Genomic DNA, 19383 nt, shown 5'->3' with positions numbered 1-19383 from the left:
ATTGGGACCTGAAAGAAGCCAGGGAAGCCAAGAGGTGGAGATGAGGAGAGAGCATTCCATTCTTGGGGGACAGTCAGAGAAAATATCTGGAGTTGAGAAATGTATGTCTTGTTATATTATGGAACATCTAGGAAGCCAAGAGTAAAGGTGAAAGAGAAGACAGGATAAGATTACAGAAAGGTGTGGAAGCTAAGTTTTGAAGAGCTTTGAACCACAGAGGACTTGTATTTGATCCTGGAGATGAAAAGGAGCTACTGGAGTTTAAGAAAGATTGTGACATGGTCAGACCCATTCTTTAAGAAAAATTATTTTGTTATTTAAATAGACAATGGATCAGAGTGGATAGAGACTTGTACCAAGCAGACCCACTTATATAACTGCAGGTTATTGCAGTCATCCAAATATTAGATGACAAATATCTGTACCACAGTAGTGGAAGTATCAGAGGAGAAAAGGAGTTTTATTTGAGAGAAGTTGCAAAGGGAAAATCAACAGGCCTTGGCATCCAGATATGAGGGGGGTAAGAGGTGGTGAAAAATCAAGGATATTACCTAAGTTGCAAGCCTGAGACTGAGAAGAAGTGGAAGAATCTATCATAGAAAGCCTTTTTGAGGAGTTTAGAAGAGATAGAAGATTGGTTAGTGGGGAATGGAAGGATCAAGTGAATGTTTTTTTTGAGGGTGAGAGAGATCTCTGGGCATGTTTATAGGCATTAGGGAAGGAGCCTAATTTAGATTAATCCTATTCTAATAGATTAGGAGAAATTGAAGATAAGTAAAAGAATGGGGATAACAGAAGGAGCAGTCTATTGAAAGACGCAAAATGGAATGAGATTACTTGTGTAGGTAAACGGGTTTGCCTCGTTAAGAAATTAGGCAGCCTCTTTAAGAAGGGTAAAATGAAATGATTGGACTGGATCACCTTTAAGGCCTCATTCAATCTTAAAATTTCTATGATTCCCACTGCCTTTGAGACAAGTAAATTAGAAACTAAAAATTCTATAATTAGCACCTTCTCCAAATGGCTGATTTTTGTCTGTCAAATAGTTAATTTAATTTCTATTCCTTTTTTCTTAGTATCCTATTTGGAAACCCAGAGGAATGTTAATAGTTAGCCATGATAATTTTCAGTATTTAAAATCAGAAACTTCTACCTATTAAAATTTTCTTAAGGATGCCAGTTGATATATATCCATATAATTTGAATTTAAGCCAAGAAATTTTTATTAAAAGATCAAACACAATAAGCATATGTGCTTATTTTAATAGTAATGATATAATTAAAATGTTTTCCAATTTAAAGTTCATCATTATTATTATTATTATTATTATTATTTAGAGGTAATCATTCTTAACATAGATTATCTTGAAAGAAATACATACCTTTAAATAAATGGGCTTATCAATCATGTATTAATTAAACTAAAAAAAAAACCTACTATGCTTGATGCATAGTAGACAGTTTGATAAGCAATGGGAGAACTTGGGAGAGAATAACATTCCAAAAATTGAGAGAGAAGAATATATCAAGTAGGAGAGTTGATGTACATTGTCAAAGGCTGCAGAAAAGACAAGAAAAATGAGGAATGAGGGGCAGCTAGGTGACATAGTGGATACAGCATCAGCCCTAAAGTCAGGAGGACCTGAGTTCAAATGTGACCTCAGACACTTAACACTTACTAGCTATGTGATCCCGGGGAAGTCACTTAACCCCAGTTGCCTCAGAAAAAAAAAAAGGAATGAAAAAAGGCTATTGGAACTATAAAGAATGAAATACAAACTTTAAATAATCACTTTAAAAGATGCCTAGTTTCCTCAGTAATCAGGTAAAGCAGAAAACTTTTAAGTTGCCACCATACATTCAACAGAGTAGCAAACAATGACAAAAGATTGACAAGGGCCTCTGTTGAAAGGAGGTTTAGCATAGCAAGGACTCATATAATTTTGGTGGAACTAAAGTCTGATCAAAATATTTTGGAAATTAATGATAGTATATAGTAAAAGTCACAAAACTAATCACTGTTTTGCTAGAACTCAGTCATTCTATTGCTTGGACTTTTTTCTAAAAAGTTCTTGGGGGGGGAAAAAGGACCTGTCTACAAATGATCATAATTCTTTGAAATGGCAAAAATAAGAAACAACTTGTGTTTCCATAAATAACTAAATAGATTATGGAAATCAATGTGAATGGAATGTTATTGTGCCAGAAAAATTATCAATATGAATCATTTAAAGAAATATGAAAGGGATCTATATGAGGATCTTACAAAATGAAATTAGCAGAACCAGAAAGCCTATACATAGTGATTAAAGAAAAGGAAAGAAAGAAAAAAACAAAATAAACCTAGAAGTAGAATCTCAGACCTAAATAGAGACACAATGAATTTTCCTAGTTTTTCTGTTGCTTGTTAATTCATTTGGTTCCATATATTGTTAATGATTTTATTTAAGGCTTTATTTCATATTTTGTAGGTATATTTAATTTTTCTTATTAAGTTTAGAGAGCAAACTTTTAAAAAATTTGTTTCCTAAACTTAATGCCTTTAGTTCATTATTTAATAGCCTTTTTTTTGTTGGGGGGTAGGAGGAACTGGGGGAGTAATTACTACTTGTTTTATTGTTATAATGGTCTATCAGTTGACCAGTCCTTCTATATAGCAATGAAAAAGCTATCTATGAAGGGAGAACTAGCTCTTGAGAAGGATGAAATCTTTACCTTTTCCCTTGCACCAGTGGATTGGTGTTGGGGAATTTATACTGTGCTGTCTCTTCCCATTGGCAACCGCGTATTCCAGTTAAACTTGCCCAGTAAGAGATACTTTGCCCATAATAGAGTTTAGCTACATGGAAGATCAAGACCCAGCAGCCTGGCAGTGTAAGAGCACCACAGGATTGGGGCCCTCTAGTGGCAGATGTGGGAATGGTCTTTACCAGATATATTTCCTGCGTATTGACTACTCTTCTTGTTTATTCAATGTCTGTGCCTGCTCTTCCTACTGAATGCTATCTGGAAGAGTGCTTCCTGAGTTTTTGGGGTAGAATATTTGATTACCATTGTTATTGCTATACCATTTCAATAAATGTCTACATTTTAAAGTAGGAAAAAAAACAGCTCCACTCTTTATCCCCTACTAATACCTTAATCTCTTATCTATTTACCTTTCACTGGAACTCTACTGAGAACAGTGAAGTATCAATTCTGAAGTTATATGACAAAAAGGAAATACAAAATACATGGGAAAAAACTCATACCTTTATATTATACCATTAATACTTAGTAAAAGTGACATAGAAAATCATTACCAAAGTATTTTCCTAAATTTACCATTTACAAAATATTTATGAAAATAGGCTGCATACAAATCAAAGTTATCCTCAATTCCCCATATACTTCCTTCTCTTCTAATTTTAGCTACATTGGTTTTGTTTGGGGGGGAATTTTTTTAAATTTTAAGTAATTAAAATTGTTCATTTTGCCTTTTGTGTTCTTTATCTCTTGTTTGATCATGAACTCTTCCTCTATCTGTAGATCTGAAAGGTAATTTCTTCCTTGTTCCTCTTTTTTATTTATAATGTCATCCTTTGTGTTTAAATAATTTATCCATTTGGATCTTGTTTTGGTATACAGTGTGAAATGTTAGTCTGTGTCCTCTTTCTATAAAACTGTTTTTCATTGCTATGATCTTTAAGTTTGTCAAACTGGCTCCTGTGCTCATTTGTCTCTGTATAGTATGTACCTAATCTCTTTCATTGATGAGACCAAATAGTTTTGATGATTAATTCTTTGTCATTAAAGTCCAAGATCTGGTACTGCTAGACCCCTTTCTTCCTCACTTTTTTATATTATTTGATATTATTACTATTTTGTTCTTCCAGGTAAATTTTTTTTTATTTTTTTTCTATTTCAATAAGCTTTTGGTTGTTTGTTTGATACTGAATCAAGTAAATTTATTTAGTCAGTGTTATTTCCTTTTACACTGGCTTGGCCTACCCATGCGCAATTAATATTTTCCACTTATTTGGATTTGTCTTAACAAATAAAGTATCAAGTCAAGATGGTAAAGTAACTTTCCCATGTTCATCCTTGGACATTTATAAAAGAGCACCCCAAGACAGGTCCCAGAGCAGTGGAACCAGCAAGGAAATGGGGTGAAACAATTTGTTAGCCCAGGAAACGTGGAAGATCAGCAGTAGGGTTCCATCCCATTTGAGAAAGAAGAGCCTCAGTCCAGAACAAAGCCAGCAGCAAGCCCCACCTCAACAAACCAGCAGGAGATCCTCAGCCACAGTTTGGGGGAGCAGGTGAATGCCAACATGAGGACTGTCCACCTACCTTGGCATTGCCAAGGGAGCCTGTAGGTTCCAGCTTCAGGAACTACCACATGCTATATTGTAATCCTGGGGTGGGCAGGCATCCTTTGCAGCATGATCCCAGGCAGCGTCATTCTCCAGCTGCCAAATGACCACATGCTTTAGTATAGCCAGAGAGAAATGCAGAAACCACACACTTACACACCCTAAGCACATACCAGTTACCACCAGTAGGACCCCCACTCAGCACCAGGTAAGCTGCCAGACTCCTACAGTCTTCAATAGCATCAATCATCTCTGCCACATACATCACCTCATCACAACACCAGACACAGGTTCCTCATGGGCCTGGGGCAACATCCAAGCAGCACCAGGTAAACAAAGTCTGTAATCACTGGCACAAGAACTTCTCTTTCTATCCTGGGAACAGAGCTCAAATTTTAAAAAAAAGGAAAAAGACTTTAAAAAAAGGAATCTGACCATACAAAGTTATGTTGACAGGCCAGGACATAAACTCAGAAGAGGACTACAGTGAAAACACCAGGAAATGATCTCAAGCCCAGAAAGAACTCATGAAAGAGCTTAAAAAGGAGCTTAAAAATCATATAAGAAAAGAACTACTATAAATATTTTGTACATATGTATACATGTGTATATATATCTATATAGTGGATTGCTAGATCAAAAAGCATATTTAGTTTTATAGCCCTGTGGATATAGTTCCAAATTGCTCTACAGAATGATTGAACCAGTTCACAACTCTACCAATGGTGTATTAATGTCTTATTTTTTCCTACATCCCTTCCAACAGTTGTCATTTTCCTTTTCTTTATTAGCCAATCGAATAGGTATGTGGTAATGCTTCAGAATTACTTAATATGCATTTCTTCAGTCAATAGTGAGAGCATTTTGTTCATATGGTTATAGATAGCTTATGATTACTTCATCTGAAAACTTATTCATATCTTTTGATAATTTATCCATTGGGGAATAGCTGAATGAATTGTGGTATATGATTATGATGGAATACTATAGCACTATAAGAAATGATGAGCAGAATACTCTCAGAAAAACCTGAAAAGACTTCCATGAGCTGACGCAAAGTGAAATAAACTGTGTACTAAGTAATAGCAATATTGTAAGATGATCAGCTGATGAATGATATAACTATTCTCAGCAATACAAAGACCTAAGAGAATTCTGAAGGAGTTAAACTGATGGTATCAGAATGGAAATGTTTTGCATGGCTACATATGTATACCTATATTAAATCACTTGCATTCTTAATGCGGGATTTAGGGAGGGAGGGAGGGAGGGAGGCAGGAAGGGAGAAAATCAGGAACTTAAAAAGTTTTCAAAATGAAAGTTAACAATATGTAACTGGAGAAAAATACTAAATTAAAAATAAATTAAAAATCATATGAAAGGTAAAATAAAATAAGGAAATGAGTAATGAAAGAGAAATATGAAAAAAAAGTCAAGTTGGAAAACTGCTTAAAAAATAAAATTGACTAAATGAAAAAGGAGATAGAAAAACATACTGAAGAAACCAACTCCTTAAACAATATAATTGGCCAAATGAAAAAGAGTGTACAAAAGTTAATTGAAGAAAACAATACCTTAAAAGTTAGAATTGGGCAAGCAAAAGCTAATGAGACTATGAGACATCAAAAATCAACCAAATCCAAAAGTGTTAAGGGACAGGTCAATTCTCCGAGAGCCTCCACAGCTGTGGATCATAACATCTGAAGGAGCTACAGAGAGGCTTTGCTGAAAACAGGTGTTGCAGACTGGGAATGAGATAAATTGGAGTCAGAGGGAAGAGGATAGAAGTCAGACAACACAACAGCTTCTCAGTCAGAGAGGTCAGAGAACAGCAACCAACTCTCAGTCTCCTTGTATCATCCTCTTACAAGAGGAGATCCATTCTGCAGGTCTGGATTGGATCTCCAGCAGCCACTATCAGGTGGCTCTTGTGTATTCCAACAGCTCCTGGTAATATAACACAAAAGAATGGGAAAAAATGGAAGAAAATGTAAAATACCTCATGGGAAAGAAAGTTCTAGAAAATAAATTAGGAGCAACAGTATCAGAATCATTAAGGCTACTTGAAAGCCATAATAAAAAGAATCTGGACAGCATCTTTCAAGAAATTATCAAGGAAAACTGTCCTCCTGTCCTGGGATCTTCCAATATCAAAACCTACAAGAAGCATAAGCAGGTAAAAAGAGAAAAGAAAACATAAGGGATTCAATAGAGTTAAACTGTTTACATTTATATATGGGAAGATGATACCTGTAATTCTTAAAGGTTATATCACTAATATAGTTAAAAGGAATATATATATAGAAGATGTGGGTATAAAATGAATTGGAGGGAATGAAACAAAAAAATTAAGGGATGAGAAAGGAGTATACTGGGTACCGGAGGAAGGAAAGGAAGGAAGAGGTAGAATGATATAAATAATTTCACATAGACACAAAAGACTATTACAGTGCAGGGGAAAAGAGGGTAGGTTATGAGCATTGCTTGAATCTTACTTTCATCAGTTTTGGCTCATAGAATACTATACACAATTAGTTGGATATAGAAATCTATCTTACCCAACAGGGAAGTGAGAGGAGAAGAGATTTAGCAAAAGATTTGGGAGAGAGGATTGACTAAAGAGAAGGCAGATCCAAAAGTGAGACAGAAGCAAACACTGGTGAAGAGGGAAAAGGTGGAAAAAAAAAAAGGACAAAGGAGGAAAAATAGGATGGAAGGAAACAGAAGTTAGTAATTATAAGTGACTATGAAGGTAAAATAGACAATGAAGCAATATCAGTACTAAACAAATATGCACCAAGTGTGGTAGAGCATTTATTAAAGAAAAGGTTGAATGAATTACAGAAAAAAACAATAGCAAAACTCTACTATTGGGCAGCTCAATTATTTCCTTTCAGAACTTGATAAAATCAATCAAAAAAAATAAGCTGAGAAGGCAAGTAGAATATTAAACAGCATAATTAAATTGGAAGAACAAAGAATAGTCTGTTAAATGCATGAGAATGGGGGAAATTAATGGTCAAATGAGATTAGAAAGCATTATAAAATCCAAAATAGATCGTTGTGACTATACAGGCTTGTACAAACAGAACTAGTGCAAGATCAGGAGGAAAGCAGAAAGCTGGGGAACAATCCTTATAGCAAGTATCTCTGATAAAAGTCTCATTTCTCAAATATTTAAATTAACTGCATCAAATTTATAAGTTGTTCCCCAGTTGATGAAGTCAAAGCTAGTTAGAGGTATCTTAAAAGGTTCTCTAAATCACTTTGGTGATCAAATAAATGCAAATTAGAACTGCAAAATACATCTCATAACTATCAGATTGGCCAATATGACAAAAAAAGGAAAGTGGGTAAATATTGGAGAGGATATAGGAAAACTGGGACACTAAGCACAGTCGGAGTTACGCATTCTGAGAAGCAATTTTGAAACTATGCCCAAAGAGCAACCAACCCATGCATACGCTTTGACCCATCAATACCACTACTAGGTTTGTATCTCAAAGGACCTACATGTGCAAAGATATGTATGACAGGCCTTTTTATGGTTTCAAAGTAATGAGAACTCAAGGGAATGCCTATTATATGAAGAACCCTGGATAAGCTGTGGTATGTGAATGTAATGTAATACTAATGTACATTTAAGAAATGAATATGCAGATTGCCAAAAAAAAAAAACCTGGAAAGACATGTATAAAATAAGCAGAACAAGGAAAACATTGTACACAGTATCAGCAACATTGTGTGATGATCAGCTATGATTGACTCAGCTCTGCTTAAATTGACTCTTGGATCACAATGATCTTTGGATCAAGTATAGAAGACTCAGAAAGAAAAATGTTAAACATAATCAGATAAAGAACTGGTGGACTCTGAATACAGATTGAATTTTTTTTTATTTTTATTTTTTCTGTGGAGTTTTAAATCTGTTCACAACTGTGACTAATGTAGAAATAAATGTTTTATATGATAGCACATGTATAAACTATATCAAAATGCCTGCCATGTTTGGAAGAGAAAAGGGAAGGGAGAAAAAAAAAAGGGAATGCAAAATTTTGTAAAAATGAATACTAGAATTTTTCTTGACATGTAACTGGGGGGGGGGAATAAAATACTATTAAAAAATTTTAAAGTGTTGATATGTATCATTGTGGTCAAAAAGTTCATACTCTCTGAAGTTAATTTAACTGGAATTCCTCTCTTCCTGTTGGATTTTGTTGATAATTCATAGAGTGTTACTTTGCTGAAGCATATCTATATTCTCTCAGTTTCTTTTTTATGCCATAAAAATGCTATAGCTAGCATTTTTAATGCTGTATTGGACACATCTTTATCTCTGATCTTATTGGAAAGACCTCTTGTTTTGTTGTTTTTTTTTTTTTTTTTACCACTATTAAAATTTACCACTATATTTATTACCACTATTACCACTACCATTATTACCACTATTTTTTACCACTATTATTTTTACCACTATTTATTACCAATATTACCACTATTTATTACCACTATTTTTTACCACTATTCATTATTTGCCACTATTACCACTATTACCACAGTGCTGGCTCTTGATTTTATTATTTTCATTTCAATTTTATTTTCAGTTTCAGGTTCTCTCCCTCCCCACCCAGTGAGAAAGCAAGAAAAATTACACATTTAGATCCAAATCTAATTCAAATACAAATATGTATGGGCATGCAAAAAAGTTTTCTGTATTATCCATGTCAAAAAGAGGAAAGAAAAAAAACCATACTTCATTCTTCAGTCTGAGTCCATTGTCTTAGATGGCTAGAATATTTCATCATGAATCTTTGGAAAAATGGTTAGGCATTGCATTGAACAGAATTGCTAACTTTTTAAAAGTTGAATATAATATTATTGTCACATACAAATTTTTCTCTGGTTCTGCTCATTTTGCATTAATTCCTACAAGTCTTCCTGAATTTTTTGAAACCATTTTTTTTCTTTGTTTCTTACAAAACAGTGCTATTCCGTTGCCTTTGTATGCCATAACTAATCCAGCCATTTTCTGTTGAAAGGGAATCCCTTAATTTCCAGTTTTTTGCCACAGCAGCAAAAAAAAAAAAAAAAAAAAAAAAAAAAGTTGTACATAAGGGTCATTTTTCTCTTCCTTTGATTTCTTTCAGGTATAGAACTAATAATGGTATATCAGAGGCAAAGAGCATACATAGTTTAATAGCTTTTTGGGCATAGTTCTCAAATTGATTTTCAGAATGGTTGGACTAGATCACAGCTCTACAATAATACACTAATGTACTTATTTTCCCACCTCCCCCACTAGTATTTGTCTTCTTCCTTTTGTTCATCTTAGCCAATCTGATAGGTGTGAGGTGTGTAGTATCTTAGAATTTTAATTTGCATTTCTCTAATCAGTAATGATTTAGCATTTTTTATATGACTTGATTTTTTTTTTCTTCTGAAAAATGCTGTTCATATCCTTTGACTATTTATTAATTAGGGAATGGCGTTTTTATAAATTTGTCTCAGTTTGTAAAATTAAGCCTTTATCAGAGAAACTTGCTGTAAATTTTTTCTCACTTTGCTACTTATATCTTTGGATGCATTGGTTTTGTGTAAAAACTTTTTAATTTCATTTAATCAAAATTATCTGTTTTGTTTCCCATAATCTTCTCTTGGTCATAAACATAAATCCTTGCTTGGTCATAAACTCTTCCCTTATCCATAGATCTGACATACATTTTTCCTGCTCCCCTTATTTGCTTATGATACCATCTTTTATGTTTAAGTCATATACCCATTTTTACCTCATCTTATCATATGGTGTGAAATGTTGGTCAAATGCTTAGCTTCTGCCAAATTGCTTTCTAGTTTTCTAGTTTCTGTGCAATTTTTGTCAGATGAGTTATCACTAAAAGTTTGAATATTGGGAGTCATCAAACATTAGGTTATTATGGCCATTTACTATTGTATAGTGTGTATTCAATCTATTCCACTGGTCCTTACTCTATTTCATGTATTTGTGTATGTTTAAAATGAATGCAAGCTTGTTATGAGAGGGGAGGATATTAGTAGCTAGGGAAATCACAAACATGAATCATGAAGGGAACTAGAGATTCCAAGAGAAAAGATGAAGATGGGAGGACATTCCAGCTCTGGAGGACAATAAGTGCAAAGACACAAGAGGTGGGAGATTTATTGTTATGTGTTGTTCTCAACATGGCTAGATTGATGGTTATATGGTGAAAGAACTATGTTAAAAGATCTCAAGGCTAGGAAAAGGCTAGGTTGTGAAGAGTTTTAAATGTCAAATAAAGAAGGTTTGATTTGATTCTTTAGGGAGACTCTGGGCCTTATTGAGCATTCAGAGATGACAATAAACCAAAAATTACTTTGGCACCTGTGAGGAGGATGATTTCATGTTTGAAGAGGCCTTCCTCAGAAAGTCAATTGGAGTCTAGTCTAATACAGACAATTCTCACTATATATAAATTTGCATTAGGTAAATTTGACTATGTAAAGAATTCTGCTAAAAGGGAGGTACAGGGAAAAGCGAGCATATAAAGAGCTTAGGGAAAGTAGCTCAGGAGTTTCTACTCTCCAAGAGGATTTAAAGAAGTTACTTAAGATAAAACATATAAAGGGAGTTTAAAACAATAATTATAGATATAATAAAGATGAAACATTTGAAAATGAGTGACAAAATTGTAAAATCAGCATAAGAATTAAAGTTAGAAAAGGATGAGAATGACGTGGAGGAGTTGATTTGAGTCTCATGGAGAAGAACTGTTGAATGAGGATCTGATGAGCTGCAAAGATTGCAAAAGAAGGAAGAAAAATATCAGAACTCAAAAGGCTCACAACAGAACAATTGCTTGAAGCATTTCATCATTTAAGTAATTTTTTTTTCTTGAATTGAAGAGATAGATCCAAATACTTCAAGATTTTTAAAAGTTCAAAGACTAGTTGAGGATAATACTGCTTACTTTTATCATATATATGAGGGAAAAAAGGAGCCATTGCTCAACTATCTCTTAGTAGAAAGCTACTAAGAGATAGTTGAGCAATGGCTCCTTTTTCATAAAAACATTGTGTAGCCAATGATTAAGCCTAGGTCCAATGAATAAGGAAAGGGCAACAAATTGTTAACTTTACTGTGCCATCCTATGTATGCTTTAACTTTATCTTTAATTTCATAATTCTGTTATCATAGTACAGTATTTAATGTCTGCATATAAGTACATTTCATGACATATAAAAGTATTTTCTTTATGCCTTTGTTATATACAAGCTAAGTGAAGTGGGTAGGGGCAAAAATCATATTACATTAAAAAACACATTACATAATACAGACATACATATAGTGGTCTGTTAAAAGATAAACTTATTGTAAAGCAAGAACTATCTGTAGGCTACTTGAGAGAGATGATGCTTTCAGGTAGTTTGTTCAATATTTATTAAATTAACCAGAAAGAAGATTGTATGGCTATTTCTAATTTTTTTATTTCTAATTTTTAATCTTTATTCTTTTTAAACATAGTTTTCTTCAGTATTAAATTCTTATGCTTTTTGTTGCCTCGATAGATACATAAATAGATATTTGCTTAAAATAGTTAATCTTTTTGCAGGTTCCCATATATTAAGTATTGTCACAGCGTCTTCATCAATAACCTTAACTTATTGATTAAATTGAGTTTGGATCATGGATCCATTTGCCTAGATCTGCAAAAATAATGTGTAGATTCTTAATGTGCATAATAGAGAACTTAGTGGAAAATGTTTTCAATGATATTTCAGAAAGAATAGGAACCAGTTGTAGGACCTATGATTTGAAAAGTCTTATGCTTACATAACATTACTGAGATGTTATGTCAGAGGTGAAACTTGAACCTAAGACTTCCTGATATACTATCCTTTAGATTTCCTCTTATCATTTAGGCTTGCTATCTTTCTTCTATTTCAATACTTCTTCCCCCACATTTCCAGTGTACTCTTCTATTTTGCACCAGTCTCTTAAATTTTTTTTTGTTTTTTCTCTAAGATTCAGATCAACAGCGAAGAGAGAAACTTAAGAAGGAAATGGCACAATGTGAAAAGGATTCAAAACTATCTAGAAGTTCTACACAAACAAGTAACAAATCAAGTCCCAGTCCAATTTCATCTATGGGTCTAAAGGTAAGGTAATATCTTTTAAAATTTCATTTGAAATGTTATTAATGTTAGCTTTTACAATAAATTACTAATACAGCATTTACCTTTTTTGTCCACAAGAATGCTACATTTAAGCCAGAGATATGTTTTAGGGAAGAGCCTGGTAAATAGCTTGAGGAAGATTCTGTGGTATTGTTATGAGGAATGATGCCATAACTGACTAGTCACAAAGTAGAATTAGACTAGAATTAGAGATAAATGGAATATTATTAGAGCTGAATAATTTTAATCAGATGTTATAGTTGGAGTATGATTGGGGGGAAAGTTGGTCAAAAATCTTCTTAAATATTAAACACTTATATGCCCGACACTGCTAAGTTCTAAGGATACAAGAAAAAGTAAAAATTCCCATTCTTAAGACATTTTATGCTCTTAGGGTCCAAATCAAAAAACTGGAATTGGGGGAACAAATCTAAAGAATGTACTGTGGAGGAGGCAATATGCAGACACTTTTACTGAGGAGCAGAAGTGGTTAGATCTGAGTGGTACAGGCCAAATATATCAAAGTTAGGAATGAAAGGCCAGGAGATCATTATATACTTCAACAACAATACTATATGATGATCAATTCTGATGGACCTGGCCATCCTCAGCAATGAGATCAACCAAATCAGTTCCAGTGGAGCAGTAATGAACTGAACCAGCTACACCCAGTGAAAGAACTCTGGGAGATGACTAAGAACCATTACATTGAATTTCCAATCCCTATATTTTTGCCTGCCAGCATTTTGGATTTCCTACACAGGCTATAATTGTACAATATTTCAAGAGTCTGATTCTTTTTGTACAGCAAAATAACGGTTTGGTCATGTATACTTATTGTGTATTTAATTTATGTTTTAATATATTTAACATCTACTGGTCATCCTGCCATCTAGGGGAGGGAATGGGGTGAAGGAGGAGAAAAATTGGAACAAGAGGTTTGGCAATTGTCAATGCTGTAAAATTTCCCATACATATAACTTGTAAATAAAAAGCTATTAAAAAAAAAAGTTAAGAATGAAATAAAGAGGCAGGTGTATAGAAGAATGGTATTGGAGTGCAAAATGGTATGTAGCATGACTCCCAAAGAACCTTAGATAGCTTTGGGTTTTATTAATATATACTTTTTTTAAAAAATGTCTTTCAACTTACTAAAATGAAGTGAAATAATGGACAAAGTGCTGGAGTCAGTCAGGACAAATAAAAAGTGAAACTTACCTCAGGCACAGAATAGATCTTAAGCAAGTCATTAATTTTTTTCAGTAAAATGGAAATAATTAACAGCACCCACTTGACAGGATAGTGAGAATCAAATGAGATAACATTCGTTAAGTATTTTGCAAACTTACTGTGCATTATAATTAGTGGTTCTTATTCCTGTAAAATATAATGGAAATATAATGGAAAATAAAATGGAAAAGAAGCAGGAAGATTTGGTATTGACTGTGACTTTCTGATAGGGTTTTAGGGGATTTCTTTTGTAACTTTGCCCTAGATCACCTCAACCATATTTAAAGGGACCAACTCCTATTTCCCATGGCTGACAGCAGTTTCTTTCTGAACCTAACCTGTCAAGATCTATTTCTTTTCTTTTCTTTTTTCTTTTTTTTTTTCTTTTTTTTTTGCTGATGCAATTGGGGTTAAATGACTCGCCCAGGGTCATACAGCTAGAAGTGTTAAGTATCTGAAGTCAGGATGCTCTCAGAAAAACCTGGGAAGTCCTCTCTGAGCTTATGCAGAGTAAAATGTATCTTGAAAGACTCTTGATGAAAAATACTATTCCATACCCAGAGACAGAACTGGTTGTGTCTGAATATAGGTTGAAGCATACTTTTTTTTTTTTTTTTTTGGTGAGGGTTTTTTTTTTTTGAGGGGACGGAGATCTATGTTTTTTTCCTTAACATGACTTTCATAGGAATGTTTTGCATAACTTCACATGTATCTTCTCAGTGAGGAGGGAATGAGGAGAGAGGAAAGGAGAGAATCTGGAACTTAACAATGTATTAAAATTATTTTTATATGTAACTGGAAAAATAAAATATCAAACAAAATATATAAAAATTGCTGTAATTATTAGAAAGTTTTTCTTATATCAAATTCAAATCTACTTCTCTTCTACTTGTATCTTTGTTTCATCTTCTGGGATCAAGAAAAGTAAGTCTAATCCCTTTTCCACAAGGCATCCCTTTAAATAATTGAAAACTGCTATCATGTACTTGACAAACATTTTGTTTTCTAGATTAACCATCCCTGGTTTTTTGAACAGAACCTCATATACTGTGTTCTCTAGTTCTCTCATCATGACAGTCACCTTCAGGACACACTCCAATTTGTCTAAAACTTTTCAAAAATGAGGGTATAAGAAGTAAGCATAGTTCTCCAGAAGGGCAGATTATAATGAAACTATTAGTTTCTTGGTTCTGAATAGTTGACAATACTGAGTTTGTAGTTCATTGAAATCTGGTCATTTTTCTCAGGAACTATTGTGTAGTTATATCTCCCCTATTTGATATTGGTAAAATCACTTTTTTGAACTCAGGAATAAAACTTGATATTTATACCTATTAACTTCCATCTCATTAGATCTGCCCTATCATTCTAGTCCTCAAGACATTTTTTGGATATGAACTGTTAACGTGTGTCTTGCTGTATATTACATAATCTGAAAATTGACAAGCTTATCATCTATTCCTTTATTTTAGAACTGAAAAAAACATTGGAGAGCACAAAGTCAAAGAATGATGCCTTGGACATTCCACCAGATGCTCTATGATATTATTCATTGATTATATTATAACTTTTCATTCAGTCAACAAGTTTTAAATACCCTATTGTTCTAGCCCCTATTTCTCTATCTTATAAAAGAATAGTAAGACACTATTAAATTCTTTGCTAAAATATAGCATATAAAGTCTACATATATTCTTCTGACCAGTCAGTTCTGTGGTCAAAAAAGGCATAGCCTTTTTTAAAAAAATAAAACTGTGGTGAATATTTGCAATGACTTTTTATCAGATGTTCAGTAGCTATCCCCAAAATATAGTATATTTTAGAATTTTGCATGTCTATTGATCACAATTTAAATTTTCTTACTTTAAAGGAGACTTCTTCAGTCCAGTATTTCATTACCCATTCTGTCTGTCAAAATTTATCTGTAGTAGCTTAGCTTTCAGGTCTGCCAGTATGTAATCCATCTGAGCTGATGACTGTAACTCATTGAGGGAAGCTAGCTTTTCTGACTGTGTCCTCACAATTCTGGGTGGACGTTTCCACCAAACTATTTTTGTTCTCTACTTTTCAGGCAAAGACTTCTCCTTGGAAAAGTAAACAAATAGTATTTGAATAGTTTGGCCTTTCATAGTAATCCGAAGATTATCTAATCATTCCAGACTGCAGTCTTGTCCCTTGTCTGATTCTTCTTTTACACATAACATAATGAACTCCATCCCCCACTTGTTGTCCTTAATATTCATAACCAGCCTCAGCCCATTCTAATTTTTAGTCCTCATAATCTTCTTACAGAAACCAATTTACTCTGTTGTATCCATTTATTACTTACCCTTGTTTCTATCTTCTCAGTTATCTTAAAAATACAAGTTTATAAAATAAGTTCTACATGCATTACATTGTTCTCTTTATCTTTCCCCTTTTATTCTTATTTACTGGAAAAATTTCTTTTTCTGTCTTTGGAACTTTCTTCTTGAGAGCTCATATCTCACTTAACTTGACTTCCCTTTCAAAATATTAGGCCATTGGGTTCTCTGAACTCTTTCAATATACTGTCCAGAATTTAGTTTGCAGGTAACTATGTGCATAATTTTTTCTTTACTCTAAACTTTATAATGGAAAAATAACTTTCAACAAAGGTTCTTAATATCTACTTTTGTAACTAATTCCTCTTTGTGTCATAACAATCAAGTACATAGCTTTCATTTACCCTGCATTTAAAGTATTTTTCTGGTAGCTAGAAAGTTAGTGAAGCTGCATTTCTGTTTATTCATAGGAAGAAATAAATAATAACTGGTAGGATATATAAAGTCTGTGTAAGTGCATTTAACCATTTCTGCCAGTGCATAAAGCTATTCCACATATTACTAGCACTTCTATATCAGATTTTAAGTCAATAGAATACTATGTAGTAAAAACTGTAAATTTGTTTTTTAATGTACTAACTTACAAAAGTGCTCAACTTATACTCAAGAAGTGATTCATTTAATTGAACCAGCTACACCCAGCAAAAGAACTCTGGAAGATGACTATGAACCATTACATAAAAAGATGACTATGAATCATTACATAGAATTCCCAATCTCTATATTTTTGTCCGCCTGCATTTTTGATTTCCTTCACAAGCTAATAGTACACTATTTCAAAGTGCGATTCTTTTTGTACAGCAAAATAACTGTTAGGACATGTATACTTATATTGTATTTAATTTATACTTTAACATATTTAACATGTATTGGTCAACCTGCCATTGGGGGGAAGGGATGAGGGGAAGGAGGGGAAAAATTAGAACAAAAGGTTTGGCAATTGTCAATGCTGTAAAAATTACCATGCATATAACTTGTAAATAAAAAGCTATAATAAAAAAATTAAAATTTAAAAATTTTTTTTAAATAAGTGATTCAATTACCTTGAAAATTTTAATAATTTATAAATATAACTTTTGCAAGTCCTATTGCTAAATGACATGAACAGAAATCAATAATGTAAGTAGTCTCTGTAAAAGGGTACAGAGAGAAGAAATGGACTTAAGGGGGCAGCTAGGTGGCGCAGTGGATAGAGCACAACAAGCCCTGAAGTCAGGAGGACCTGAGTTCAAATCTGTCCTCAGACACTTAACACTTCCTAGCTGTGTGACCCTGGACAAGTCACTTAACCCCGATTGCCTCAGTAAAAAAAGAAAGAAAGAAAGAAAGAAATAGGTTTATTATATGAAAGATTAATACTACATATAAAGTAAGACTTTTAAATGATGATTGTTTATAATTCAAAGCAAAAAAAAAAAACCTTTAAAAATAAGAGATTCTAATCTGGAGTGAACTAAATTATTTTTATATTTTATATGTATCTAACATTTATATATTGTCTCCTCCATTAGAATGTATGATGCTTAAAAGCACAGACTGTTTTTGCCTTTCTTTCTATGCTGAGCTTGTAGTTGAGTGCCTCTTAGATTATAAGTACATAATGGATGCTTGTCAACTGATTTCAGCAACAGCTGATGGACTTCCCCTTGTAGAATCACATATCTGTCTTCCAAAGTGACATTTTTTAATCACAGGTTGTGGCAAATCACAAGTTGCAGATTTCTTCTCTGGTCTTCAAGGAAGGTTGACAGAGTAGCCAGGGCTTTTATTTCCTTTCAAGGAAAACCAATGACAGTCCTATCCCAAAGAACAGGAAATACAAAAAGGTTCAATAAAGTACCATACTGCTAACTAATAATGTTATTGATCATTCTTTTTGTTTCCAAAAGGAAAATTATAATCAATATTGAGAACAGTTAATTATATTATATTTTATAGTTTTTAAATAGCTTTTATCAGAAGTATATAACCAAAGCAATTTAACTTACTTATGACCCTAGCAGTTTTAAAGCTTTGATCTTTGGGTAACCAATAATGTAATCATTTGAATTTTATGATTCCCACTTTGGTGAGATATGTGAGTAATTCAGGTATTTGATTGTTTGCAATGCATACTATTACTGTTCTAGGCATGTCAAATTGTTATTCTGAGAACAGTGGCCATCCTCTGATGAAACAGTTGGTTAGTGGATGCCCATGGTTTCAGGCTTGGTTTTTGTGGAGTACTAGTGGGGAAGTATCTTAAAGATCAGCCTCCACCCTTATGAGACTTTTTCTCTTTGTGGAATGATTGTGATCACACCCAAACACAATTATTGGGTACTATATTTATTCAAATATAAGCCACACTTTCTTTTTCTACCCCACCATCCCAGAACAATATTACATAATACTTTAATGTTGTCAACAATTGGTTTGATTTTTTAGATGTGTACATTGTATATTTTTTCTTTTCAAATGTGATTTCTTTTTAGATCATGTAGCCTGTTTTCAGAGACATCCTGTATTTTGATCAATACCATAACTTAAGCTGGTTTAGCATTCACAATGATGATTAATGATGGAACACATCTTAGATCGCAATAATTTTTTATTATTTCAGTGAATGTTTAATATGAAAAATATGATCTTATATAACAACCCCATCAACTAGATTCTATAATTCCAGACACACGATTGTGGTTGCTGCTGCAATTCAGATGTTTCTAATAATTGACTTCATGAGGCTCATTTTCAGAGTACTAGCAGTACATCTAGATTTCATAATATCATTCTTTCTCTAATGATGTCCTAACTTCAAGTCCTACAGTTATATGTTGTAGATATAGATTCCTAAAGAATACAAACAAAACATAAATTTTGATATATGCTCCACAACCATGCAAAGACAAACATGGTTCAGTGGGAAAAGTGCTGGTTTTGAAATCAGGGGTCCTGAACTCAGATCTTAGCTCTACCACTCATTGTCTGTATAACTTTGGGTAAGTCACAACTTCAGCATCCTTACTTAGAAAAAAAGATACTTGAATTAATTTAGATTCCAAGTCATTTCCAACTCTAAATCCAAATGTCTACTATTTGAAGTCCAGCCTAGCAAAGTTTAGAGAGCCTCAATTCCAAAAATTTGACCAATGGATAATAAATTTTTTCAGCTATAGTAATTCATGAAAACCATTTATTAAGGCCTAGAGATATTGTTATCTATCCTGGTGGTGGGAATGCTCAAAATAATGAAATTGGGTCCCTAGAACAATAGGAATTGC

At 33.3% G+C, this 19383-nt stretch overlaps 1 protein-coding gene across 6 annotated transcripts in view; it reads left to right on the top strand.

Annotated features, from left to right (window-relative positions):
- The window catches only part of SPATA7 (spermatogenesis associated 7), a 47238-nt gene that overhangs the window by 11958 nt on the left and 15897 nt on the right, over positions 1 to 19383 (top strand). For all 6 annotated transcript variants that reach the window (XM_031952403.1, XM_031952400.1, XM_031952402.1 and 3 more), the window contains one exon: positions 12376 to 12509. In XM_031952403.1, the coding sequence (XP_031808263.1) occupies positions 12376 to 12509 (134 nt within the window). The remainder of the gene's footprint in view (positions 1 to 12375; positions 12510 to 19383) is intronic.

This window comes from Sarcophilus harrisii, chromosome 2, assembly GCF_902635505.1.
Source record: "Sarcophilus harrisii chromosome 2, mSarHar1.11, whole genome shotgun sequence".
Classification (NCBI taxonomy): Eukaryota; Metazoa; Chordata; class Mammalia; order Dasyuromorphia; family Dasyuridae; genus Sarcophilus; species Sarcophilus harrisii.
The sequence above is the reverse complement of the archived record's forward strand: the minus strand, read 5'-3'. Positions and strand labels throughout refer to the sequence as shown.